Genomic DNA, 27,829 nt, shown 5'->3' on the forward strand with positions numbered 1-27,829 from the left:
GCTGCTCTTTATAGGGAATCCTCCAATGTATGTATGGTTAGGGGGGAATTCTTAAGATTGCTAATCTGATTTTGACATAAGTAAAGTTTCATAAAAATCCATTTCAATTTTCCTATATATTAATAATGATTATAGCTTCTATTTATTGAGATACTTTATGTGGGTTATTTCATTTCATTTGAGACTACTCTAAATTAGATGTTAAAGCTTTTTATATTTGAGGAAACTGATGTCTAAAAGGTTAAACAATGTTCCCAAGATCATACACCCATTAGTTCAACAGATATTTAAATGAGCACCTATCTCTGCATTACCTTCTAAGCCCTAGGAATATGGTGGTGAGTGAGGTAGACACAGCATTTTCTCTCATGAAGCTTACATTCTAGTAAGAGAGAGGAGATGAATAATTCATGAATAAGTAATATTAAAATATCAAGTGAAAATAATTTTAATTGCCATGTGAAGGAAGTGAGGTGTTACTTTGAATCAGGTAGTCAGAGAAGGCATACTAAGAAAGTGACACTTAACTTGAAAGTGGGATGACCAGAAGGAACCAACAACAAAAAGGTGTGGAGGGGAAGCATTTTACAAACAGCAAGTGGTATCATTGTGTTTCACGTTTACCTAAACTTCATGCACTTTCACATGAAATTCATGTTTGATCAGATAGAGCAAGTTAAGTATGCTAGCTAACAATTAAACCAAACTTTAAAAAAAAAATTTCTTTAAGGTTTTATTTATTTATTCATGAGAGACACAGAGAGAGAGGGGGAGAGACACAGGCAGAGGGAGAAGCAGGCTCTATGCAGAGAGCCTGACATGGGACTCAATCCTGGGTCTCCAGGTACATGCCCTGGGCTGAAGGTGGTGCTAAACCTCTGAGCCACTACCAAACTTTTGCAAATGAGTGTACACTCATTCTAATGGTAAAGGGACAAATTAGACAAGATTAAATACTAAGTAGAGTAAGCCATAAATGTTTAAGCCATAACAATATTTAATTATCATGTTAAAATGTGCATAAGAACCATATATTTAATTTTAAAAATTTAACTGATACTGCTTATAAAGCTCAAGGACAGGACTTGTGATATTAATTCTCTGTTTTCATATTTCCTTACAAGGTCAATCTAATCCCATGGAAAAGTGGTTTGATAATGAAGCACATGGAGGTTTATATGGTATTTATATGAACCAGGATGGCCTTCCTGGATGTTCTCTTATACAGGGATTTACCATTTGGACATGCTGGGATTATGGAATTTATTTTCAGGTAAATGTGATTGAAGATAGTGCTTGTTTGTCTTGTTTTATGATTGTATTTTGTACTATGTAAACTACAAGTTGTTTTACAGACCACAGAGAGTGTGCATATCTATAATGTGACTCTGGTTGACAATGGAATGGCCATTTCTTCCATGATTTACATGCCAGCTGCTGTATCTCACAAAATTTCCAGTAAAACAGTACAGATTAAGGTAAGAAATAAATATAGCCACAATAAGGAGAAAGGGTAAAATTACTGAAGTTCTGATAAGAATGATCTCCTTGACTTCCAAGCCCTGCAAATCCAAATCTCTTTGCCTTTGTTCTCCTTGTCTTCTCCTGGGAAGTGCTTTAGCCTTCCTCTCCTCCCTGATCCCTTCACCTCTTCTTGTTTACCACTTGCTAATCTTGTCACAGTTAAAATTTCAGCCCATCTATGAAACCTTTCCTGATCTAGCTTAGGCAGTATTGACACTCTTTCTTCCTTTGGTTCCTGCTGGTCCCTGGGCATATTTCTGTTACAGAAATGTAACATGTCATCATACATAATAATTTGCCTGCCTGTCTTCCCCTTCCCAGTTTGATGGTCATTACTCTCAGGGTGTAAAGTCACATCCTTTTCATTTTGGTTTTATGAATGATCCCTTCCTCAAACTTAAAGGTTGTGTTTTGCTACAGTGGAATTCAATATAATATTTTCCTTTAGGCCTTTAGGAAAAGCTATTCTTTAAGCTGTCCTGTTTGAATTTTTTTTTAAATAGAGCTCATTAATTGTTGGAAGTAGCCCTGGATTTAATTGTTCTGATGTCCTAACTAATGATGATCCCAATATTGAACTTTCTGCTGCCCATCGGAGTGCCAGACCTCCATCAGGTGATAATTTTAGAAATTTAATTTTGGTGTTATGAGTGCATATTTGAATTTTATTAATTTTATTTCTTTTATAAAAGGTGGGAGAAGTGGGATTTGCTGGCCTACCTTTGCTTCAGCACATAACATGGCACCCCGGAAACCCCATGCAGGAATCATGAGTTACAATGCTATCAGTGGCCTTTTGGAGATCTCAGGCAAGTTTAAATGTAGCCTTGATAGATCTAACTCAGTGAAGTTCTATAAAGAATATGTAGAATATAGCTAATGATATTTCACTAGTAAAAAAAAATAATGATTTAAATGAATTTGCCTATGAATCTGCTCAATATGAGAAGCAAAGAAATCAGACAGAAGTCAATTTCAAGAATGGTTCCCTGGCAAAATTTGTATATGTTTAAGAAGTGACATTTAATTTTCCTTCTGAAATAACAGAAGAGACACTGGTACAGTGATTTAATGTTAGTTTCTATAAATTGTAAAAGCCCTTTTATATAAGTAGGGTTATATATTATTATCTCTTTTTACAACTGAAGAAATTTAAACTCGTGTAACCTAGGAGCTTAGTAACATCTATTGGCCCTACTATCATCCTGTTCACTTGTTTCTTTAATGCTTCTTCCACAGTTGCTGCTCTTTCGTGATCATTAACATGCCCTTTGTGCTTACTCCCATAGACCCGTGCAGTTGCTTTTCCCTCAGGCTTCATTCTATCCAGTCATCCAGTCTTGTTCCCTCTAGACCCCTGACTAACTAGCCAAGTCATTTTTTCTATTTATCCTTACCTCAGACCACTTCTCTCTTCACCCAAAGTGGATCACCCTGTGTCCTACACAGATTTCTAGTCCATAATAGGATTTGCCCACACCACACTCTTTCAAGGCCATCCCACGTGAGGCTGAAATGTATTAAATAATAGGTTCATTCCTGGGCACCTGGGTGGTTCAGTCTGTTGAACGTCCGTCTGCCTTCGGCGCAGGTCATGATCTCGGGGTCCTGGGATTGAGCCCTGTATCCAGCTCCCTGATCAGCAGGGAATCTTCTTCTCCCTCTGCCTCTTCCCCCACCTGCACTCTCTCTCAAAGAAATAAAAAAATCATAAATATATATAATTATATATAGAATAGATATATATTATATATATAATAGATTCATTCCAATAGCCCATTTTTAGAGAGACTTTTGACCCTTTCTTCTACAGTTGGCCATGACATTCTTACAATTCTACTTCACTTAAACTGGAACATTGTTTTTTCCAAACTTAGAAAAGCCACAGCATAGGAGAATGCCCCCATCCATACTGATACTCTCTCTTATCCAGATTTATATTCTTCCCCCCTTGATCTAACACCATCACAGTTTACTCTTAGCTATACATATTCCTGCTTCCTGCCAGTCCATGTTACTCAGTTCTTGTAGTTTCTTTGGTATATAATTCCTCTTCTCCCAGAGCAGGCTTAGCACTTCCCCAGTAAGGCCATGTTGAGAATCGACCAGACTTACTGTTCTGTTTGCCAGAAGGGGAAATGGGAACAGGTCCTGAGAAAGACACCTGTCTTTTGAGTTTCTTTTTTGAGTTCTTGTCATGAGTTCAGCAAGTGGGGGAGGGGAGCTATTCTCTAATAAGGGAGAGGTGGACCACTTATGTAGATCTGGAACATTCAAGGAGAACCCAGGGTTTCAAGGTTCAAGTTCATCTTTCCCTATATTCCCATCCTAACTCAAGGTTCCATTCCTTTTCTATAAGAGCCCTGTCTTTGATGTAGGAGTCTTGCCAGGGCTGAGAATTCAACCTTTTATGAATTCTCTATTGGTTTTGTGATCAGATCCTGAGGTTTGCTTTGAATTTGTGATTGGTCACCAAAGTTTACAGTTTCTTCAAAGCATCGATGGTGGTCAATAGTCACCTATTTCTAGTTTCTTTGTAACCACTGTTTCTCCAGTACCACTCAAATGCCAAATTTACTGTAAGAGCCAGAGCATTTCCTTCCACCTAGATGTGCTCAGTTCACCACAAATGAAGTCATAGTAATTGCACTGTTGTGGCATTCTAGGGACTATTAGCACCTACCCACTATCAGTACCACTATCCCACCACCACCACCTGCCACCAGGAAGGGCATCTTCATTCCCATCTAGAGAGCAAGTGAGCTTAATTCATTACTGCATCATTACAGTGTGTACCCTAAGACCACTTCTGGTACTAGCGATCTAAATCAGGTGGTCTAAAAGTAAAGCCAGAGATGAGGTTCTTGTGCAAGTGGTTTATTGCTTTCACACAAGACAGGGAGTGAGGAAAATAGGATACGGCAGAGCTAGGCAAGGATGTGGTCTTGGTTGGAGTCTAGCTCCTTCTTGATAACATCAGGGACTGTGCAGTACCCCTCAGCTTCCCCCTCTTGAGGCAAGGGGACCTCCCGTATCAGTTGCCAGTCAGGCATGGTAACCCTTTGGTGCTGGTGCATAATCCCATAGGAGAGGGAGCCGTCATCTGGTCAAGGGTAGTTCTCCAGAGAAAGGAGAGTAGTTAGCAGCCAACATTTACTTGAGCTGAAGACAAGCACAATGGGCCAGTAAAGCAGATCTGCACAGGTTACAAACAGTATCTGCTACTGTAGTATTTTATTGATATTCATCTACAGGCTCATATTCATGTATATACAATATCATCTTAGGAAAAAAATCATTGGAAGGGTGGTAGGAGTACATAAGTGATCTAAGTATTTTTCAGCCACCTTTTGCTTTTTTTATATTTTTGAGTTACTGGATTTTAAGTACAATGGGGATTAAGTTTTGGATTCAATACATTTATCTTCTGATTACACAATATATGCAATAAGACCAAAAAGAACAACGTCTCAATTAGTCTTTGCTGCATAACAAAACACCTTCAAAATTTAGAGTCTTTAAACAGCCATTTATTAGCTCATGATTCTGTGGATTGACAATTTGGGCTTTGTTCTACTGGATAGCTCTTCTGCTGGTCTCACCTGGGATTATTCCTTAGATTGCCATCAGTATACATGATGGATAGGGGATAGTTAGTCTATGATAGTTACATTTCCATATCTGGTAGTTGGTGGCCAGTGGTTGGGCTGGCCATTAGCTAGAGTAATGGGAGGGATTGGGCTGAATGCCTCCCAAGCTCATACACATGCTGAAATCACAAAATTCTCCCAGAGCACTAAAAGAGAGTGAGCCCTACCATGCAAGCACTTTTCAGACCTTCTTGTATCACAATTCCTTTTGTCTCATTGGTCAAAGCACATCATGCAACTAAGCTCAGAGAAAATATGAGATGATTGTTCAATGGGTATTAATATAGGGAGGCAACAGTCTACCAAAAATGGTGCTGGACTATCTACCATATAAGATAAGGGTTCCATGTTCAAGGGGGTGTTAAATGATGTGTTTTCTGGAATGTACATGAAATGAAACTGATTTTATCACTTTCCCCATAGAAAATAATTATTTTTCTGCTATTTATGTTTTAGGTTCAACATTTGTTGGATTTAAGAACGTTTGTGCAGGTGAAACTAATGTGATATTCATTACTAATCCTTTAAATGAAGATTTACAGCATCCAATCCATGTGAAGAATATACAGCTAGTTGATACTACTGAACAATCAAAAATATTCATACATAGGCCTGATGTAAGGTACAATATATGAAAGCCCATTTTTTTTCTTTCCTGTATTTATAGTTTTCCATTATCTTTTTTTCCTGCCATAGACCTGAGGAAGTTGCTATATTAAAGTAACTATTAATTTCTATAAAATTTTAATCAGGATCATGAAAATTAAGACTATTTAATGCAACTATGTTTTCAGTTAAATTGAAGAAGCTATACTTTAATATGTATATTTTCTCATACTGTTTTTTTCATGCCTCGTAAGTAATACCATCATAAAAGACTGAGACCAGGTTAGAAGTACTTTTGTACATTAGTGTCTCTCCATTAATAGTCATTAGGATTGAGAAGCATTTCTATTATTTCTTTCATTTTCCTACTTCTTTTTTTTTCCTATCACTTTCCAAATACCTTTTCATGTTCACCCCAACATGCTCTTTGAAATTTAATGTTAATCATTATAACCACTGTGACTGAGAATATGCAGAAACCTAGAACAGTGACTTTTCAACCACAAAAGTCAGTTGGGGTCAGAATATTTCTAGAAACTGAGCCACTTAGACTGTAAATCTTAAAAGGAGATAGCTGGTAACTGCTACACTTTCTAAGAGATGCAGACTAGGAATTCAGATGTAAGACAAGATTGAAGGAAAGAAATTTTTTATGAGCGATCTTTGTTTTCAGTATAGGAACAAGATGAGGAATAATGCTGTATAATTATATAGACATTTCTTCAGAGAAATGCAGTGTTTCGTAGTCTGATTTTGTTTTAGTGACAACCATACACTTACTTATTTAGTAATTATTAAACTACAATATTTTTTGGCTCTATAGAGCCTCTTCTCACTAAAATTTAATTAGCTCCTCTTTAGTTATCATTGAATCTTTCAGAAATAATATGTAATTTTAATACCTAGGTCCTGAAGAAAATAATATTCTTTTGAGAGAGAGGAAAGCATGCATGTGGGAATGGGAGAGGGACGGAAGAGGGCAGAGAGAATCTTAAGCAGCTTCCATGCCCAGCACACAGCCTGATGTAGAGCTTGATCTCACATCCCCAGGATCATGACCTGAACCAAAATCAGAAGCTGGATGCTTAACTGACTGAGCCACCCAGGTGTTCCAGAAAATACCACATTTTCAAATATAATATCTTTGAGCTCTGTGCTTTTATTAAGATGCTGTTGATGTTTTCCCAGATCCCTTTTATTTATTTTTATTTTTTAAAAGATTTTATTTATTTATTCATGAAAGATACAGAGACAGAGAGAGGCAGAGACACAGGCAGAGGGAGAAGCAGGCTCCATGCAGGGAGCCTGATGCAGGACTCGATCCTGGGACTCCAGGATCACGTCCTGGGTCGAAGGCAGGTGCTAAACCACTGAGCCACCCAGGGATCCCCTCAGATCCCTTTTATAAAGCAGTTTGCCCAGTTCCCCAGTGCTCTAAATGTTGGCACTTGATAATGATAATGATAATGATAATGATTTATTTATTTATTTATTTATTCATGATAGACATAGACAGAGAGAGAGGCAGAGACACAGGCAGAGGAAGAAGCAGGCTCCATGCCGGGAGCCCGACGCGGGACTCCAGGAACACACCCTGGGCCAAAGGCAGGCGCCAAACCGCTGAGCCACCCAGGGATCCCCGATAATGATAATGATAATCTATAGTTGCTCTCTTTTCCAACAAATTGCTCTTAGCCAAACAGTAATAGCTCTGGGGGCTAAAGCCCTCTGTAACAACATTTCCTTGCAGTCCATTGAAAATGACTAGTTTATACATGAGTACAAAAGCCCAACACCCTTTGTCTCATGGTGGGAGCAACTCTGGGTGCAATTGATGAACCAGATGTACTCCTGGGATCAGAATGAAGCTAGTCCGCATACCATAGTAATCTCATTTTCTTTGTCCTTTGTGGCTTCTCTCCTTTTGTGAGAGAATTATTTCAATAAATCACTTGAACAAAATTTTACATTTCAGGTTCTGTTTTTTTGCAACATGAAGTAAAGACAGAGCCCTACGTCATAATATAAAAGAGCCAGTGGGTACTCTCCCTACAGACTTGCTCACAAAAGCACTCTTCATGTACTTGAACACAAAGAACCCATGAGCTACAGAAATATTTATTCAAGTCATCTCCAAAACTATTATTGTACAGTAAGGGGTAACTTACTCCTTTGTGTCTCTTACAGCAAAAAGAGACGGATGTTAAATACTATCTAATGGTTCTGAGCTTTCCACTATTATTTTGTTGTTATAATTTTGGAATAAGCTATATTTACCCATAGTATATATCATGCTGTAGTATAACTATACTGTATCCTATGTATACTATGCAATGTGCAGTATATTGCAAATTAAGCATCTATTTTATTATTATTATACCCAGTTAACAATCAACACTGCAGGTAGCTCAAGATGAAGGCAGAATGCTATCTATGGTTGAACTGCATGATAAGTATGTAGTATTTCATTTCCTACAGTGTGGGTATTTACAGAATGGTTGCTAAAATATGTAGCATAGCAATCATAATCCAAACATATCTGTTTGTGTATACATAAACAAATGTCTATATAATATTATATACTAATCTACAGTCGGTGATGACCTGAGAGCTTGAGATAAGAAAGTGAAGGAAACTGAACTTTAAAGTATTTAGATTATTTTATAGTAATCATGCAATACTTTTATAATTTTTAAAGACCGTGAAAAAAAAAAAAAAGGAAAGAGGAATAATAGATTTCCCTGCCAACACAGGGATTTTATATGTTCTGCACAACAGACTAATTGTTCGCCTTCTCATTGGGGCAATGTTAGTATACTGTGAACAATGCACAAGTTTGAAATCTATCACTTAACAAAATGAAATAACAAAATGGAATTCTAATTTTATATCTCACAGGTATAACTTGTCCTTTTGCAATGTTAATAATAATAATACAACAAACCAACAGAATGGAAAACCAGACCTTGTTACAATACTAATTACATATCTTACTTGGTCCCATTTTGAATCCTTTCTGAAATGATAAGATTCAATTAATCAAAACAATTTTTTTGGATACTCTCTATCAAACACTAAATTTAAATGCTCTCTAGAAACAGGGGAAGGATACTAAGTATTCACACATTTTACCTTTTCTCAACAGTAAGGTGAATCCATCTGATTGTGTAGACATGGTTTGTGATGCCAAAAGAAAATCTTTTCTTAGAGATATGGATGGCTCCTTTCTGGGAGATTCTGGTTCAGTGATACCTCAAGCAGAATATGAATGGAATGGAAATAGTCAATTTGGAATTGGAGACTATAGGATTCCTAAGGTGATGCTCACATTCCCAAATGGAAGTAGAATTCCTGTCACTGAGAAAGCACCTTACAAAGGTTTGTTGGATATTATTCTGTTAAGTTTGTGAAACAAATATACCTTTTATTTTTAGGAATTGGGATATTCAACCAATATTTTCTACTCACTAATCTTACATAAAAGAAAAAGATAGTACATATGTTTTTGCAGAGATTGCTTTTCTTTGGTAAAATGTATATACCTGTTTCTAGGAATTATTAGAGATTCAACCTGTAAATACATTCCACAATGGCAGAGTTATCAGTGCTTTGGGATGGAATATGCAATGATGGTTATTGAAAGCCTGGATTCTGACACAGAAACTCGAAGACTGTCACCAGTGGCTATAGTGAGCAATGGTTATGTTGATCTCATTAACGGTAGGTGTTTAGTATGAACAAACTAGTAGTTACTCAAGGCATTCACTATTTATTACATGCATGGAGACATCTCATAAATTATTTATCACATAAAAATAGCAAAAATCAGCACTGCTTTTCCTTCTGTTTGTAAGAAAAGATCTATGTGCAGGAGGGATGTTTGACACTTCAGTAGTTTCCTGTATTAGAAAGCCAGGATAGTTGTTCCAAATTGACCATTAGAAGAAAAGGAAAGTTATTCCTTTAGTGATCTTCATACCTATAGTAATAAGTAGCATGAATATTTTAAGGAAAAATTGGCCTGAGGGTGTCCAAAAAGACAATTTGCCTTACATAAATTAAAACACAGATAATGTGTTATTTGGAACACTTGAGAACATATTTTGAGCCTATTCAGTTTTTATTTTCATGAAACCTTAGAAGACTTAATCTTGAAACAATGTGTTTTTGGGTTTGTTGGTTTGTTTATTTGTTTTTTCATTCCTGATTCCTTCGACTGTCAAGAACATCTTGGCAAGCTCTGGAGTCTAGGCTCCGTACATTCTGGTCACGGGTGGCTCTAGTACAGAGCGAAGATAGTGGTCTCCATAAGAATTCAGATCAACTTAGGAGTCCAAGACTTTTTGAATAAATAGGATGAACTTCTAAGAGTTGCAGAAAATAGAGAGCAGGAACTCATTGTATTACCCTGAAATAGTATCAGGGGCTCAAAGATTAGTCCATAAAAAGTCTTAAGAGTCTTTCAAGTGCTGAAGGGTCATGTAACTTGGATCAGAAAGATTTCTCTGCCCTGGCAGTCTCAAACATGTACTAAAATATCCTAAGATTCAACAAAATAGCCAGTACTTCACAAAAATACTAATTTTTAAAATCCGCTAACAGGGAAATTTAAAAAGCACTTGAAGAAATGATGATATGCAAGAAAAATGTTTTAAAGAAAATGAGCTAAATCAACGATGTCCCAAAGTTATGTGATTTCAAGTCTCTCGTCACTTCTGTTGTCCACAACATGGAATTTTCCTGGTTTCTCTGGCTTGCCATCAACCCCATTTCAAGCACTGCCTTACAGCTCTTACAAAGCAGAGAGCTTGTGGGAAGAATTTTAGACCAGTCAGTGTGAATAATGGAGATGTTTCAAATTACTCTGTTTTGTCTGGTGGAGAAAGATTTTATTTTGTTTATTTTTATGTTTTTATTTTCTGGAAAGCAATATAAGCTTTCCACTTACACTACTGACATGACATTTCTCTTAAAAATAAATTTTTAGGGATCCCTGGGTGGCGCAGCGGTTTGGCGCCTGCCTTTGGCCCAGGGCGCGATCCTGGAGACCCGGGATCGAATCCCACGTCGGGCTCCCGGTGCATGGAGCCTGCTTCTCCCTCTGCCTGTGTCTCTGCCTCTCTCTCTCTATCTGTGTGTGACTATCATAAATAAATAAAAACATTAAAAAAAAAAATAAATAAATAAATAAATAAATTTTTAAAAATGACTGTCAATTTAAAGAAAAGTCTTAAGTAAATGATAGCAGGATTGCAAAAATTATGAAGATGTTGAAAGAATCACTGAAGCATGAGATGCAGCCACATTAGATTGGGGGGGGAGGGAATCCCAAGATAAAAGTTATTGAAATATTTTTCCCTTAAAATTTTAATACTCAATTTCATTTATTCTTAAAATATGGCTTTTGCTATTCTAAATGTTTCATTATCTACACAGATATTTCTTTCTGTTTTCAAAACTCACAAAGAGATTTTATTTAAAAGTAGAATTTATATTTTGGATATTAAGAGAAAGTTCATATTCTACTTGAGTTTCAGAAGTTTCTATTGATTTAAAATTTGAAGTTCAGTTGTAAATATTGATAAGAATTCCAAGCAAGCCAGGAAATTGAGTAAAGCAAATGAATAAATACATCAAGAAAATTTATGTTCCATATCTCACTCAGCGTTTTATAATCCCAGCCACTTTAAAACAGAAGTAAAATAGAGAAATTTGCTACCACAGACATGGTGTGCCTGCTCTGGAAGTATCTGGATTCAAGTAGAAAAGCATCCACTGTCTTTGGCTTTCTAGAGAGTTTATTAGAGTGTTATTTCTCTGATTACTTCAATTCATTAATGATGTTGACCCTTCTATGGTGCCTATAATCACGGTATTTAACAAAAATGTATTAAAATGACAGTGGAGGAAGATTAAAGACTTCATAAAAAGCAAACGTAAGAGTTTGTTGAATGGGGATGCCAGGATGGCTCAGCGGTTGAGCCTCTGCTTTTGGCTCAGGTCCTGATCCTGGAGTCCGGGATCGAGTGCCACATCAGGCTCCTTGCAGGGATCCTCCTTCTCCTTCTGCCTATGTCTCTGCCTCTCTCTGTCTCTCATGAATAAATAAATAAAATCTTAAAAAACAAGAATTTGTTGAGTGTTCAAATTAACTGATGAAGAAATGAGTGAGTGAAAGAATTGAATCCATGGTTTAGCCATACACATGACCATGTTTCCAAGTACAGGCTCTGTTTTTATTTTTTGTTTTTTATTAAAATTTTTATTTATTTATTTTAGAGGGGGGGGGAGAGAGAGAGACAGAGAGAGAGAGAGAGAGAAAGAATATGAGCAGGGGGAGGGGCAAAGGGAGTAGCAGACTCCCCACGGAGCAAGGAGCCCTATGCAGGTCTCCATCCCAGGCTCTGAGATTATGACCTGAGCCAAAGGCAGATGCTTAACTGACTGAGCCACCCAGGCACCCCAACAGGCTCTGTGTTTAATAATTTAACTCTGTAGCATCATATTTCTTGTTAAAGAGTTTTAGAAAGTTGGCTCCCCACCTAAACTCACATTTGATAGGTAGGAGAAAGGATCAAGCATTCTTTCCTACCGTGTGGCCTGGGCTTAAAAATGATTAGTGAAGTAGAGAATCATATAAATCTACTGTTCCTTCAATGACCCTTTCAATGCAAACTCACACATTAACTTACCTTTTTTACCCTACACTGTACAAAAAAAAGTAAGGGTAGTAAGGAGGAGTTGCTTCCCTGCTTTCCTTTTAAGCTAAGTATAGATGGGTGAATGGATAATGGATATAAATGCTGAACTTTATTGCTGTAATTTATTTTTAATGCAATTGCTCTTCAGACTTTGTGTTAAATAATATTCATAATACAGAATATATTATATATATGTATATATACACATATATATACATATATAGAATATACATAATACAGAATTTCATTTTGTGGCTTTAGGCCCACAGGATCATGGCTGGTGTGCCGGATACACATGCCAGAGAAGACTGTCCCTGTTTCATAGCATTGTGGCTCTGAACAAATCTTATGAGGTTTACTTCACTGGTACCACTCCTCAGAATCTTCGACTGATGTTGCTTAATGTTGACCATAAAAAGGTAACACAAGAGAAATAATTTGAATTATTGGTCTTGGTTATTGACATATATTTCTATATGCTAAGGACTTTATCTCTTCCCCTATTCTCTTGAACATCGTCACAAGGATCATCAGGGTACTACTAAAAATACTGTTAGTCCAGAAAGTTTTTAGCAGCCTGAGAACATATGCATACCAAACACCTTTCCCCCATATACACTTGATGCTGCTGCTCTACATCTGAAACATGACAGTGAGGCCTATGATTTGTGTGATTGGCAGCAACTTTTACATACAAATAGTGCACATCCAGAATTGGGCACTGGAATTATATATTTATTTTTCCATGCTGCTCTTTATATATTTTAAGAATACACCTTTGGAATTTACTTCAGAGATCACAGCATGTTATTTTAAATATCTGCAATAATATCACATTTTTGCTATCACATCAGCTGGGACGGTTAAGTTTATGTATCCCATGTCATTGGGAAGAGTGTGAGGTTAAACAGTAATCTCATAATTGAGTTTTTTTTCCCCCCAAGAGTATGAGACTTGAGAATCCCAAAGGATTAGAAATGAGAAAAAAGAATGTGGATAAGACGAAGCAGAGAGACTAGTAACAGAGAGACACCTGCCCCTTCTCAGATGAGAGCAATCTCATCTTTTCAGTTGCTGGAGATAAAACCTTAGACCCATTCTTGATTCCTTTGTTTGGGTCATATTCCTAATCCTCTATCTGCAAATCTTGTTGAGTGTCCCTTCAGCATATCCAGAATCTGACCACTTCTCACCACCGTCACTGCTACCGCCCACTTGGAGCCAATGTTATTTCTTCCCTGGATTAAGGCAGTTGGCTCCCAACTCCTCCTGCTGCTCTGCCTCTGCCTGCCCTACTGTCTGTTCTCACCTCAGTAGCCACAGAGGGACTTCAAAATATAAGCCACACCAGGTCACTCCTTGCCCCAAACACTGCAGTAATTTCCCCATTGGGCTTTATATAAAAGCCAAATCCTCACATTCATAGCTCTCTGATTCCTACTCCTCTAGCCACACCGGGCTCCTTGCTGTTCCAGACCACCTCAGATCTGTTACCACCTGGGCCTGGGTTCCAGATATTGAGTCTGCCTGGAACAGTCTACCGTAGGTGACTCTCCCTCCCTGGAGCCCCTCTATTCCCCCAATAGGCCTAGCCTGTTCACTCATAAGCCCCACTTAGGTCTCCCAATTATGCATACATTGATCTACGTTTCCTTTTCCATAGCACTTACTACCTTCTAACATGCTTCATATTTTACTTACTATTTCTACTACTTATTTGTCTCTCTCCTCACACTAGAATATAAGATCAAAGAGAGGGGACTTACAACAGCTCCTACAATAGGGCCTGGCTTAGATAGGCCCTCAATTTTTTAATGGAAGAGAATATTTTTAATTTTAAAAATAACTACAAAATAATGTGACTGTTAATATTCTGAGCCTCTGAAGACAATCTCAAAAGAAGATTCTAAAATTATGTATAGCTTATTAGATTCCTTATTAATCTCTCCCTGCTCTTGTAAAAGCTAGTCTCCTTACTTTATGATTATACCTGTAGCATGGGATGTGAGGAATATAAACATGGAAAATGGACAAAATTGAATCAGAAAGTATAGTTATTTTGAAGAATTTTTAACAGTCTTACTACCAAATTTATCTCAGAGGTAAGCATTTTTTTCAACATTAACTAATTTTGTGTGGTTGTATTATAGAGCGCTGCTAAATTCCCTGTTTCTCCCTGCCCCTGAAGTTGAAAGCCTATTTTGGAACTTTGTTATCTTTTAAAGGAAATGTTTCTTTTAGAGATACTCTTCTAATAATTCTTACCTTATACTTTTCTACTGAAAATCATCAATTAAGAGTTAAATTATAACATCTATATGAATGATTCAATATAAGATCATTTACAAATTTTAACTCAGTATTTATCATCAATCCATAAAACTTAGTTTTACTATTTTACAGAAGGCATATATAATTGAAGGACATTTCTAAGGCTAAATTCTAAATATTCTGTGTCATTATTTTCTTAAGAAACAAAAATGTTGTTTTTGACAGGCTGTAGTTGTAGGAATTTTTTTCCCCACACTTCAGCGTTTGGATGTCTACGTGAACAATGCATTGGTTTGCCCCAGAAATACAGTATGGAATCCTCAACAGAAACACTGTGAACTTAATAGACATCTGTACACAGGTATTTTTCCTCAAAAAAAAAATAAAGTACACATTACATATGTACTTAATTATGTATAAAATTCTTTGTAATGTTTCACTATTAATATTTTTAGTTCCTTAGCCATTGATGAATGCAAGACAAAGTATTGTTAGCCACAGTCCACCAAATTCTAAGATGTGTTCATTTATAACATATGTGTCCTGAAAGGTTATTCCTGATGGAACTCATATATCTGCACACATGCAGATATTAGCTTTGTGTATCATGCACAGTCTTTTCCCCCGAGAACATTTACGTTCTACATGTAGTTCAGTTATTCCTATGAACAGAAGATATTTGTCTCAGAATTTTTACCCTCTCTCTGCTTTACTTTTATTCCTATCCAAAGGTCAGAGCCAAAATTAATTGACAGTTACTAGAGTATTGCCAAGAAAGCTAGTATAACATCAGCTGAACATAATGAAGTTAATATAATGAATTCTGGATTTAAATGAAATATATGGAAAAGTCTAAACTTACCCACTTACCAATATTTGCAAGACCTGAATTTATATCTGCTCATTGAAGTCCTTTTCTTAAGCAGGTTTCTAGTAAGGCCAATATATTCCATTCCAATGTGCTACTTATCATTTTTAGATATGCCCCATAATCTTGGTTAACAATTATATAAATGTGTGCTGTAGGTCATAACATCAGCTAGACATGAGAGTATGAATGGATAACCCATATTCATCACTGTCCATGGAGCAAGTTCTATTTCTACTAATAGTCTGAATAGCTGATACTTCCAGAAATGTTACTATGTGCCAGGCACTGTTGTAAGTGCTTTGTATATAACAACTCATTGTTACTATATTCTAATAATAATTCTATGAGGTAGGTACAGATAAGTAAACTGAGACACAAGGAGGTGAATCAATTTGCCACAGTCTCTGCCTTAGCTCTGGCTGCTATAACAAAATACCATGAAATGGCTTAAAAAGAGAAATTTGTTTTCTCACAGCTCTAGGGCTGCAGGTAAGAGGTCAGGGTGCTAGTAGGATCAGGTTCCAGTGAAAGCCCTTCTCCTGGCTTGGAGAGGGCTGCCTTCTCACTGTCAGAGAGAGCAACAGCAGGCTGTCAATATCTCTTCTTATGAGAGCACTAATCCATCATGAAGTCCCCATTCTCATCTAAGCCTAGTTACTTGTCAAAGGCCCCATCTTTGAATACCCTAACATTGGGGGTTAAGGCTCTAACATGTGAATCTAGGGGAGGAGGCACAATTCAGTCCATTGTATCAAAGATGGTGAGGGCAGAACAAAGACTTGAGCCCAGAGAGTCTAGCTCTAGAAGCCATGCACTTGACCAGTATGTCATATTGCCTTCTTATAAGATAAGAGAGTCTGGGTTATCACTTTTATATACAAATAACTACCTGTATTTGCAGCTTAATTTTCATAAATTTTTAATTCTTTTTAAAAACATTTTCAGTACCAAGTACTCTATAATTCAAATCAGGGAAATAGAAACTATCTCAACAAACAGCACTTATTTCATATAGGGAGTTGGTTACCCAAGTGTTGAAGGGCTACAAAACACTATTACTACCACTTTCCTATAAATATTTTTTTCTGATACAGCACTATTTTTAAATGAACATTTTGCTTTGGCACTTAGAATGCAAAATAATTTCCCTCTATTATAAATCTATACATATTATTTTAGATTGCCCAAAATGGTTTATTATGTATTTCTTTACTTCCTTCTATTACTGTGAAGACATGAAGATATAAGAAAGTTACCTTGGACAAATAGTGCATGCCCCTCAAATGTAGTTTGAGAGCAGCTTCAAATCATAATATAAAGGCATATTCTTCAGATTCACAGAGTGTTTAAACCAAATTGCATCTAGAACTTATACTAGTAGATATGAAAGAAATACATGGTAATAATTAAATGGCTTCTTAATACCAACTTCTATGAATGTCTATTACATTCATAAGAAATTTCTTCTTCCTAAAATTTTAATCTATTTTTATTAGTAAGCTTCACCATGAAATGTGGTAAGCTACATGTCTCATTCCAGTGCTATTATATAACTCTGCCTTTGGGCTCAGTATGTGCTAGTGGGTTTATTAGCTCTTAGACATTTTTGATACTCTGCCATAAAATCATATATATATTCATTCATTTTATATGTATAAAAATCTCAGTCACTTTTACAAAAGTCAGTTCCCTGGTAGAATTTGTTTTGCATTAACCAAAGATATTTCAGGCTGAAATATAAACCTGTTTCATTGGTATAAAACACCTCTGAAATATTTTATTACATACTTCATTTGTATTACATACTTCTGTCCTTGATAAAATAGAAGCACTGAATTATAAATGCTCCTTAAGAGTTGATACATAGCACTGCATAAACTAGATGACTATTAAAGTTAAATTTACATTTTTAAATTGCCAAATGCCTTTGGCATTAAAATTTAGGCTTTAAAATTCTGAACATGTAAATACTGTTACAGATATAATATAGGCTCCTGGGTTCATAATTGAATTTTATTTCTCAATTTTACTGTATCTATAGCTAATTGTTTTAATAAATGTAATGTATAATGACGATTAATGGTATTATTTAAAGGGTTGACTTTAATTTTGCATGTCAGTTCTATAGTGTTTTTGTTTTTAATATATATACTTTCCTATGGAAGATTACTGTTGAATTTTTTTCAGAATTTCTTATGTTTAAACAGATATTAAATACCACATGTAATTTGTGATAGCATAAGTATTTTTAACTGTGCTGTTTTGGCTTTTTTCCTTCATAGAGCAATTCCTTCCTAACCTGAATTCCACTGTCCTTGGTGAAAACTACTTTGATAGAATCTACCAGATGCTTTACCTTTTGGTTAAAGGAACTACACCTGTTGAAATCCACACCACTGCAGTCATATTTGTTTCTTTCCAATTACCTGCTGTAACAGAGGATGACTTCTATATCTCTCATAATCTGGTTAGAAATCTTGCCTTGTTCCTAAAGATTCCAAGTGACAAAATCCGAGTCAGCAAAATCATACAAGGGGAGAGTCTGCGGAGGAAGAGATCCATGGGACTCACGGTGGAATTGGAGATTGGAGATCCTCCTCCTCAGTTCATAAGCAATGATACTGCAGGTATGAAGAGAAGACATGTGAGTTGGAAGAACGTAATACCAGATCCACATTCACAGATAACCCGATCAGGGCCTCATAAACCTGGCTCAGGAAATCCCACCAACCCCACATTCCAAACCCTGGGCCTAAAGACTCTTTTCTGTACTCTACTTCTGTATTCCCAAACTCTTTTGGACTTATGAAGGAATTTTAGCCTCTATTTTATTATTTTAGCAATTAGTAAACTCAACAAAAAGGATTTGACCTAATATGGAAGATTTGAGAGGTGACCAAAGGAATTGACTTTATAGCTATGAAATTAAGCATAAAAAGAGTTTTTCAATGAAAGGAGAAAGGTAAAAACATTCAAGTCTAAGAAAAAGTTGGTGGCTGTGGTGCATTAGAAGAACTGGAGAAGGTCTGATTTGTCTGTGGTGGAAGGAGCCAGGAAGGGTAAGCTTCCTGGAGATGAAAATTGAGACGTAGGCAGGTGCTAAATCATGGGAAACAAAAAGAAGCTCTTTTCTTCATAAGCTAAAAGTACTGTGGATATTTTCCTAAGGAAAAGAGTAGATCTTCAGAGATTTACCCTAACAAATGCAAATGTGCAGGAAATTCTTTAATCCTTTGACTGATCCATTTGGTGTCACCAGCTGTCATACTTTTCTCTATCCTACAGGGTAGGTGGTCTTCTCTGCTTGGCACAAGCTTGTCTTGAGGTGCAACTGAACTTCCCTGGCCTCTTGGCATCCATCCTCAGCATGCATTACCATCCATGCCATTGCCTCCAGTAGTCAGGCACAGGTCTCAACTAGGCACATCCATCTCCAAAAAAATGAGACCTAGATCCTTGTCAGTGGAACCATCCAGCTAATGAAGCTTAAGTTTCAAGGCCTTTAACTTTTGCAGGTCATAGGAGGGACTTTTAACTTTCAAGACCTTGGGAGAAACGTCCATTTAATAATGTGACCCAATCATTGTTACTATACAAGTTGCAAAAGTAAGACTTGTCCTCATTCTTTTTATTAAAGACAGCCTCCAAACTATATAAATCTTAGATTCAGAAAATCTGGATCTGCCTTATCTCTGTCCAGCATCTTTTTCATTACCACCCCCCCCCCCACACACACACACACACACCCTCACCCCTCTGGGCTCTCTTACTTGTAAACCTGGGTACTGGGTGAAGTTCTTACTTTATTCCTTTAGGGGTCATCACTCATTACCCCCAGGAGGTTTGTGTCCAAGGATTGACCCAATGTATCTGTCACATACTGTTCTGGAATTCTACTGGCTAGGCAGACCTCTGTTCTATAAGGATTCTTCCCTTATAGAAAGGTAAGCCTGTGGAAAGGCTTTCTGGAGTGGAAGGAGGTGATCAACTCTCTTTGTTGAAATAGGAAGCATAGGTTTGTGGTGTAATGAAACCTCACATAATGTTTTCTATGTGGTCATAGGTTACTTTCCTTCATTGGCCCTGTACTTTCTAGTACTCAGAGAGTCAGGGCTTTTAACTGGACATAGTCAATTATTTTAGGAGTTGTAGTTGTTTCCATGGTACATACATAGACTCTCAGAAATTCCTGGTAAGCCTTTATATGTCACGGGGTCATACAAGACCATGTAGCCACTCAGATGTCCAAAGAAACTATCTTATCTCCTATATGTGATCTAAATTTCTTCATCCACAACCTCTTCCATCCGCTTATCCCCTTTAAGCAGTTTTATATTGTTAGATTTAGCCATCTAGGTATAATATAGTCTAAGAACATGGAGATAGGAGCAGTCAGAGGAACAGGCAAATAGCACATTTCTCAGACATATTCTAGGATAGAGTTTCCAGTCTCAAGGAAAGGCCTACAACTTGGCATAGAAGAATTTCACAGCAAAATATTGGGAAGTGGCAAGGACGATGTGCATGTAGTACTATTCTGGCTCTCCACAGCCTTCACATGGTGTCTAGATATCTAGGAGTTCTCAGATGCTGTAGAAAGGGATTAAGGACTTTGGTTTCTTGAGGTGGCTGTCACCAGAAATGGACACCTTCACATGTCAGGCAGTCAGAGAAAACCTGTTAACAGTGCAGGCAGATTAGACCTGCCACATTGCACCCAAACCAGTGAGGACAAGTTGTAGTAGTAGTCTGTGGATATGAAGCACCTTCGGGCTGCTACAAGGTCACACAAGCCCTCACACTTGGGAAGCCATCTGGAGAAGAGTATATGGAAGGAGGGCGGGGAAGGGGGTGAAGGAGAGAAAGAAATCTGAAAGTAAGCATTTATCCAGAGGGTCTGAGTCCACCAATAATAGACACCTGTTAAACTGACAGGACTGAAATTTCCTAAGACCATGATTATGTGAGATCATCTGCCTCCTTCTTCCTGAGCACACTGAGCATTATGGTTTAGCCTTGACAGAGGAAATGCAATGCTCATAGTCCTCAAAGCAGGATTCTGGGTATAGCAGGTGCTGGATAACTGTTGTCAGGAACCATTGTCAAGGCTTACTGTACTTCAAAAATATCTTGGATATTGTTGGTTTTTATTTTTTTTATTATTTTCTATTTTTTAAAGATTTTATTTATTTACTCATGAGAGACACAGAGAGAGAGAGGCAGAGGGAGAAGCAGGCTAACTACAAGAAGCCTGATGCAGGCTCAATCCCAGAACCCCAGGGTCACGCTCTGAGTCAAACGCAAACACTCAACCACTGAGCTACCCAGGTGCCCCTACAGTTGTTTTTTAAAAGATCACTCAGACTACAATGTATGGAATGGCGTGGAGGAAGGACAGAATGGATACAAGAAAACCAGTTTAAAAGCTGTTTTAGTAAATGATGGCTTTGACTAGGATTTCAACAGTAGGGACAAACAGATCTAGAAACTGGTAATTGATTTTTATGGTGTAGGGGAGAGAAGAAGTAGAAAAAGGCATCAAGCAAAATTATGAGGCTCTGACTAATGAGTATGGTAGATAGGGGTGCCACTTTTTAGGTAGTGAGCCCTGTGGGGCCAGAAGGTATAAGAGGGCCTGCCAAGCTAGACAAAGACAATAGAAACTGCCTGTAGCATTAAAATTAACCTTGAAAACCATCAATGCCTACAGCAAGCAGCAATTTGTGAGTAATGTAGTGTTAACTTCAGAACTTACTAATATACAACATTGTGTAAATTCAATGATACTAATTATCCTTACACTCCAAAAGTAAAACTCTATTTTTTAAAAAGTGGTATGTGGTGATAGACTTGCATGATAGTGCTTCATGTCTCAATAAAAAATGGCATGGGAAAGTATTAAATTAATATTTTCCCACTATGCTTTCATTCACTTTTCTTGTATCTATTTTATCCACCTTTGGTTTTTCTTTAATTGCAGCTTAAAAACATATTCTGCTGAGTTCTCCATTTTCCTAATCTCATTCATATGACTTTGTCATATTCAGCTCATATGTGGTGAAAAAGCTACAGGATTCCAGTATGTGGATGGAGCCATGCAAAAGAAACTAAAGTGAAAAACTCTCATAATCCTATATTCTCATAACCCATACATCATATTACTGTTTCCCCATAGGTCAGATGCAGTTATCTGAACTTCAAAAAATTGCTAGTTCTCTTGGACAAGCTGTAATTTTAGGAAGAACAAGTAGTATCATTGGATTTAATATCTCTTCCATGTCTATTACCAGTCCTATCCCCAGCACAAGTGATTCTGCCTGGATTAAGGTAAGAAAAGGTCACCAGAAAAATTCATCTTAGCTATTTTTAAAACATTGCTGCTTATTTCTTATTTTAACTCTTTATAGTTCAATACAATAATTTAGAAGGCAAAAAAAAATAATTTAGAAGGCAATGTTGGCTATTTTTTTAATGTTACAACTAAAATGATAAAGTAGTTGAAAAAGGAGCATGTCTTCTTTAAAAAGTATTTATTGGTATAAAATGTGCTATGCTGTGATTATTTAGAACAGTGCTTCACAAATTTGATCCAGAGGAAATACTGTAATAAATTAACTTCACATATTGAACATATTTTTACACTTATTATTACATATTACACTTAGCCTCGCTAAGAAGAATTTTCTACTGACTGTAATTTATCATGTGAAAACCACTTCATCACTCATGACCAATTCTTTACAGGTGACTGCCCAGCCAGTTGAAAGGTTTGCATTTCCTGTTCATCATGTGGCCTCTGTGTCCTCGCTGTCAGTGATCACTCAGCCAGTGGCAGCACCACCGGGACAGGCATTTTCTCAGCAGCCTTCAATAAAGGCAGTAGATTCCGATGTAAGTCATGGCTCAAAGCTTTAGTTGAGAAAAGAAGTTAAGCTATAAATTTTGGAGAGTGATCCAACTTTAAGAATCCTGGTCCATGGGCAACCTGAGGATTACACTGCCCCTTAAAAGCTGAACTAATACCTATGACTATAATCTTTTCATGTTTTAAAAAATGTTCCTTTCCAGTGGACTTGTCCCAGTGCTCACCTGTATTTGTCAAGTCTTTGGGTAGGGAAAGGAGCTTCTGCAGATTTTGAATTTGCAATGAGGCATTTTAAAAAATAAAGTTGTGCACATCTTAAAAAAGAACCAGGGGAACAAGACAAATAAAATTCTCCACTACTTTTTCCTTCAGGGTAATTGTGTATCAGTTGGGATTACTTCACTGACTTTGAAGGCCATACTAAAGGACTCCAATAATAACCAAATCAGTGGTCTTAGTGGAAACACAACAATTCCATTTAGCAGCTGTTGGGCCAACTATACAGACCTTACTCTACTTAGAACAGGTGAGTGTACTATTTTGGATCTTCACATATATCTGTGATAGGGACAATTATAGTTGAACAAAGTGTTCTATAACATTTTGGTTGATAAATTATAGAAACTAGAACACCTTAGGGGAACCTGGGTGGTGCAAATCAGTTAAGCATCTACCTCTTGGTTTTGGTTCAGGTCATGATCTCATGGTTGTGAAATGGAGCCCTGGGGCTCAGCACAGAATCTACTTGAGATTCTCCCTCTCCCTCTGACCCTTCCGCTTGTGTTCTCTCTAAAATAAATAAGTAAATCTTAAAAAAAAAAAAAAAATGGAACACCATATTTTGCTTCAGAAAACATGCCAGATAACATCTAGCTTACAAAAATATATTTAATATACAAAACCAAGTAGGAATTTAAAAAAAGGAACTAAAACAAGCAATTAAGGAGATTAAATAAGTAATCTGAAGCTATGAATCAAAATTATATCATAACTCATATTTTTTATCCATTTGTGTACTTTTCTAACTTTTTACTATGCATTTACATTTATAATAAAAACAGTTAATATTTAGATTTTCAAATTAAAGAAGAAGGACACGATAGACTTTTATAGATTTAATAGCCCATGCAAGAGTTCAGAGTTGGACTGAAGAGTGGATTGTAGGCTTTCTGAAAGCCAGTGCAAATGAGAAAACATAAGCATTATCATGATTCCACAGTGCCCATCAGGTAAACAAACCAGTTGTGGAGAATTATAAATTGCTCTGAGATCAGAACAAATGTCTCCTCTGAGTTCTCATACCCAATAAATCTGTATGAAGTGATATCTTCAACATTAAATAGTCATATCTTCATTGTGATATTTCTTTTTTAAAAAATATTTTACTTTATTTATTTGAGAGTGAGCAAGAGAGAGAGAGCATGAGTGGGGGGAGGAGCAGAGGGAGAGGGAGAAGCAGACTCCCCACTGAGCAGGGAGCCTAACGTGGGGCTCAATCCCAGGGCTCTGAGATCATGACCTGAGCCTAAGGCAGACACTTAACCAACAGAGCCACCCCGGCACCCCCATTGTGATGTTTCTTATATTATCTTCATATAGGTTGATGGCATAACGTCAGTTGGTAAAAACCTTTCTACTGAGCCCAAAACAGATAGGTTGTAGAGTATCTATTGGTGATAGATTGCAAAGTATCTAAAAGAGAAAAATGGATAAACCGCTTATTCCTGAGACAGGCTTGCATTAATCTATTTACCATTAATCTGGGCCCACTTAAGACCTTTATAGGATCTAACTTCTGAAAAGTTATATTGGTACACCCCACTTCTTACCACTGTTATCTCACACATATATACATACTAAAGGTCAGAATAAAAGTAAAAATAAAGAGTAAAATAAGTAAAGGGAATTTTAACAATAGTCTGCTTTTTTCATATTAACTAAATATCAAAAACTAGAATCATTCCTCCAAATGTTTTTTCCTTATTTCTTGTTTCTTCTTGCTTTGAGGATGCCTTAAACCAGAGACGTTTGGTCTGCCTGCTAGGCAGCAGTATCTCAACCTAGTGTTTGATGGGACTCAAATGTCAATGAGTCTAACACTGTGCTCCTAGATAATACCTAGAGTGTCCTATATACTGGCTGGTTAAGGGCAGAGCCCAATTCTTTAAGAGTCAGCCTAAATGATAGTAGAATGGGGACTATTTTCTGGGAAATGAGGTACTTAACAGGAACCCCAGGTGAGGAGAAAGTTGCCACTTCCCCATGAAAATGGACCCAAAAGTTGCCCAGCGGCAAAACCTCAACCTAGAGACATGTTCTGCAAACTACCACTTCCAAATAGCAAAATAACCAGGATCACTGGAGTGCTGAAGCAATAGTATAGGTTTTTGTGTTTTATTGTGATAATAAAATAGCATTCTTTTATGGAGTAAATTTTCCTTCATAGTGAAAGCTTCCCTTGGAGAATCTATCTGACCTGCTTATGGAGAACCACCATTGCTTGCTTGCCTCCTGTCTTACTTTCTGACTTTCATCAAGTGTAGGGTCTCAGTTCCCTGGTTATGTATAGTAAGGAAGACCAAATATAGTCATCTTTCTTCATTAGCTTTAGATCAGTTAGCCAGGTTGTAGATTAACCACTATAAAATTGTAATAACAATAAAGCACCTGAGAAAAAATTTTAAAAACATAATTTTTTAATAACTCCTTCTAATAGGTAACCACCACATTTACTGCATGTAGGAAATCCCCTTGCCGATTAGACTGGAGCCTGATGGTGTGGTCTCATACCCTCTTCTATTTATAACTCTATAAAAGGCAAATCAAGGGCCACCCAGTTAGGGGAGGTATGGGTTGTGGTTTCTAACACAGAAAATGGGGATGTGAGAATGAGGTAAGAAAAGAGTAGAAGAAAAAGAAAGTGGTAAACAGCTGAGGCTGCATCTTTGAGCAACCTGGATAAAAATAGTATTACTACCGGATAATCACATTTTGTGATTTTGGTAAATCACATATTTACCTAGCAACCTAGATGATTTACAGTTCTTGTTTCTGTTCTATTGCTGCATAACAAACCGCCCCCAAATCTAATGACTCAAAAAACAGCCATTTCACTTGCTCACAGTAGTACAGTAGTGTGGGCCAGGAATTTGGGCAGGGATGGCTCCTCTCTGCTCAGTGATATCTGGATTTTCAGCTGGTATAGCTTGATTGAAGTCATATCACCAAGATTTTGATTCTGGATTTTAGCTGGGTTCTTCCATTCTCCTGCATGGGGTGGCATATCCACAAGGCCCTCTTGGGCTTTTTCATAGTTCTGCAGGAGAAAACAACAACAACAAAACCAACCTAAATTCTTTTTTTTTTTTTAATTTTTATTTATTTATGATAGTCACACACACACAGAGAGAGAGAGAGAGGCAGAGACACAGGCAGAGGGAGAAGCAGGCTCCATGCACCGGGAGCCCGACGTGGGACTTGATCCCGGATCTCCAGGATCGCGCCCTGGGCCAAAGGCAGGCGCCAAACCACTGCGCCACCCAGGGATCCCCCAACCTAAATTCTTTACACAGAAAAATCATTAAGAAAAAAATAAACCTGCTGCAAAAAAAAAAAAAAAAAAAGGAAAAAGGAAACTTAAATGTGCCATTGTCATGGATTATAATGGTGGCAGAAAATTCTATAGAACAATGACCTTCCATCTTGAAAGTTATAGAATGTATTGCTATTGTTTGTGAAAGCACAATGCAGTTCAAGATCTAATTCTATTCTCTGAGAAAGAAAGGAAGGAAGGAAGGGAGGGAAAGAAAGAAAACAAATGATTTTTTTTAAAGGTTACAGAAAGAGAGAGGAATGAAAACTTTAGGTTGTGACAAGCATTGCAAACTCTGTGTGGTAACCACTATTAATGACAGCACTAATCCTAGAAGAAATTATGTCAAGGAAAAATATATTGTTTATCTCATGTTCAAAACTGTGGGAAGACTTAACATATGGATTAAAAAGTATTTGGATGAGCTTTTTATGTTTCATACTCTAAAAATATAGAACAAGTTTCCTCATCTTGTCTACCTGGGGAAAGAAGAAAGAAAGGGTCACAATCATGCAACACAAAAATAGCATCTGACTAAAAGGAAATATGGAAAGTAGTAAAATTGCTGAATCAAAGTGGAGAGTATATGGGTGATTGTTGTACAATTCTTTTAACTCTTCTGTATGTTTGAAATTTGAAGTTCTATCCCCATCTCCCCCAGCTAAGGCTGAGACTTCTCTGATCCTAGGTCAAGTATCCAGGGATGGAACAGAGGTTCAGCATCTTCATTTCCTTTCCTTACTGCCCCTCATTTCAAGCGACCTTTCTCTAGTCCTGGGCACTAAGAAGGCATCCCTAAGAAGCAAATACTGATACTACAGAAATAAAATCTACCCAGACTCCACTTGCCTGTAGTTGATGGGCAAATGAAACTCTGAGACCTTTATACTTGTTTATACTTAAACCAATCTGTTTGGCTCAATTTATAAAAATACTTCATTAGGAATTATATGGTATTTTTAAGTTAATGAAAACCCAATTGGAACTGTGTAAAAACAAATCATAAAGGGAAGTGATATTCCCTGATGGTTTTTCTCCCTAGGAAAAAATTATAAGATTGAATTTATACTGGATGATATTGTCCGGGTAGAATCTGCGACCCTAAGCCTACCAGCACAGTCTATCTCTAGTGGCAGTGGCACCAGTGGTGGTGGAGGCAGCAGTGACAGCAACAGCAACAGCAAAGCACCAACTGTGGGCACAGCTGCCCAGATAATGATTATAGCGATTATCTGTCTGATGGGAAAAGTGCTGCTCTCAGAAATATTCATGGCCACAGTTTTGAATTTGAACATAAATCCAGGTAAGCATAGTTCATCGTTATGTAATGTATGTCTGTGCATACTGAGCTTCCAGTAAATGTTTACTGCATAGAGACTGAAGGCATAACCACTACGCATGGCACCTCCTGGGAACCCAGAGACATGGCTGTGGTCCTTGAGAAAGTAATAGCTTCAATGGTAGAGATAAGATGACTTTACAGGAAATGTGGCTCACATTACACAGTGGCACATGAGAATGTGGGCAATGGGAAGCTAATGTTGGACTCTTTTTCAGTTACAAGCAGGCAGAAGTTCAGCTCAACTGTTTCAGCAAAATTCCGAAGCAGTATCATTGACCTAGCTTGAGTCACATGTCTCATCTTGGGCCAATCACTAGGGCCATCAGATACTGTGTTCTAGCTAACCTGGCCTGGCTCACACGGACTGAAGTGCTAGGAATGTGGAGATGTGGTTCCACAGAGGGAAA

The 27,829-nt window shown here is 37.2% G+C and overlaps 1 protein-coding gene across 5 annotated transcripts in view; it reads left to right on the plus strand.

Annotated features, from left to right (window-relative positions):
• The window catches only part of PKHD1L1 (PKHD1 like 1), a 148,110-nt gene that overhangs the window by 117,147 nt on the left and 3,134 nt on the right, over positions 1–27,829 (plus strand). For 2 of the 5 annotated variants that reach the window (XM_077846995.1, XM_077846996.1), the window contains exons 64-77: positions 1,125–1,273; positions 1,356–1,478; positions 2,028–2,139; positions 2,217–2,333; positions 5,631–5,796; positions 8,926–9,158; positions 9,333–9,500; positions 12,743–12,900; positions 14,978–15,113; positions 17,906–18,250; positions 21,799–21,950; positions 22,368–22,514; positions 22,861–23,014; positions 27,123–27,383. In XM_077846995.1, the coding sequence (XP_077703121.1) occupies positions 1,125–1,273; positions 1,356–1,478; positions 2,028–2,139; positions 2,217–2,333; positions 5,631–5,796; positions 8,926–9,158; positions 9,333–9,500; positions 12,743–12,900; positions 14,978–15,113; positions 17,906–18,250; positions 21,799–21,950; positions 22,368–22,514; positions 22,861–23,014; positions 27,123–27,383 (2,421 nt within the window). Of the gene's footprint in view, positions 1–1,124; positions 1,274–1,355; positions 1,479–2,027; positions 2,140–2,216; positions 2,334–5,630; positions 5,797–8,925; positions 9,159–9,332; positions 9,501–10,382; positions 10,917–12,742; positions 12,901–13,930; positions 14,024–14,977; positions 15,114–17,905; positions 18,251–21,798; positions 21,951–22,367; positions 22,515–22,860; positions 23,015–27,122; positions 27,384–27,829 lie in introns of those variants that run through there. The other 3 variants (XM_077846998.1, XM_077846999.1, XM_077847000.1) reach the window with 3 other exon arrangements.

Source organism: Canis aureus, chromosome 14 (genome assembly GCF_053574225.1).
Source record: "Canis aureus isolate CA01 chromosome 14, VMU_Caureus_v.1.0, whole genome shotgun sequence".
NCBI classification, from domain to species: domain Eukaryota; kingdom Metazoa; phylum Chordata; class Mammalia; order Carnivora; family Canidae; genus Canis; species Canis aureus.